Source organism: Penaeus monodon, chromosome 21 (genome assembly GCF_015228065.2).
Source record: "Penaeus monodon isolate SGIC_2016 chromosome 21, NSTDA_Pmon_1, whole genome shotgun sequence".
Lineage (NCBI taxonomy): Eukaryota > Metazoa > Arthropoda > Malacostraca > Decapoda > Penaeidae > Penaeus > Penaeus monodon.
In genome coordinates, this window is record NC_051406.1 from 22725344 (window position 1) to 22726326 (window position 983).

General features: G+C 45.1%; 1 protein-coding gene across 1 annotated transcript in view; it reads left to right on the forward strand.

The window, feature by feature from the left end:
• LOC119586352 (collectin-12-like) overlaps positions 1-983 on the forward strand; it is a 20402-nt gene that overhangs the window by 13588 nt on the left and 5831 nt on the right. Inside the window, 1 exon segment of the mRNA XM_037935065.1 lies at positions 22-192. Coding sequence (XP_037790993.1) covers positions 22-192 — 171 coding nt within the window.

Below are 983 nucleotides of genomic sequence, written 5' to 3' on the forward strand. Positions count from 1 at the left end.
CCCTCTCTCTCCTCCGCACAGAGGTTGACGACCGAAGCGAGGGCCACCGCGGAGCTGGAAGAGAAGGTGGGTCAAGAAGGGTCACGCGATAAACTCGGAGATCTGTTGATGTTCGTAAAGAATGTTGTCGTGAGTGCCAACCGGAGCCTGGATGACCTGCATGCTGAGGTCAAGAGGTTGAGAGATGACCAGGTATATAAAAGGAAAGAAAGATAAAAAAGAAATAGGTGTGGGTTAGCAATCTAAGGTCCAGAGATTGGAAGATGACCAGGTACTTAGGAAAAAGACAAAGGTGTGGAATAGCGCTGGCAAGGTGGCACTCTAGCATGTTGATATGTGTTGAGAAGGTAAGTGGGAAAAGAGGAGTGAGGTAAGTGGTGTATCACGGAGGGAGGGGTGAGGATTGGGGTGGTGTGGGGGGGATCATTGTGCTTTTCCTAAAAAAGGGCGGAGCTTGTGTACTCTCTCTATTATGCCTGTGTATGTCTTTGTAAGAGAACGGAATCTGTTAATTTTCTCCAAAAAGGGGTTGAGTTTGTATTCTCAGTAAAGCAGCGGGGTCTGTGTACTCCCTCTCTATCTAATGGGTAAAGTCATGCGTTTAAAAGGGACGGAGCCTGTGTACTTTCTATACAAAGTCTATGTTCTTTCTTTGTAAAGTGAGGGATGTTGTGTACTCTTCAAAGGGGTGGAGTCTATGTACTCTATGTAAAGAACTTATATTCTGTCTGTGAAATGGGCGGACCTTGTGCTCTCTGAAAAGTGAAGGAAGGACATGATAGGGCCAAGAATATCTGACGTCACTAACGGAAGATAAATGCGTGACTTCACTTAAGGATGACGCGTGTGTGTGACGCCACAGAGAAAGGAGGAATTTGCCTGAGGTATGATTCGTATTGCAGGATTTAGCAGGATTTGCCGTTTGTCAGAGGGTTTTATCATTTGGCCCAATATTTGTAACAAACAACCATTAATATATATAT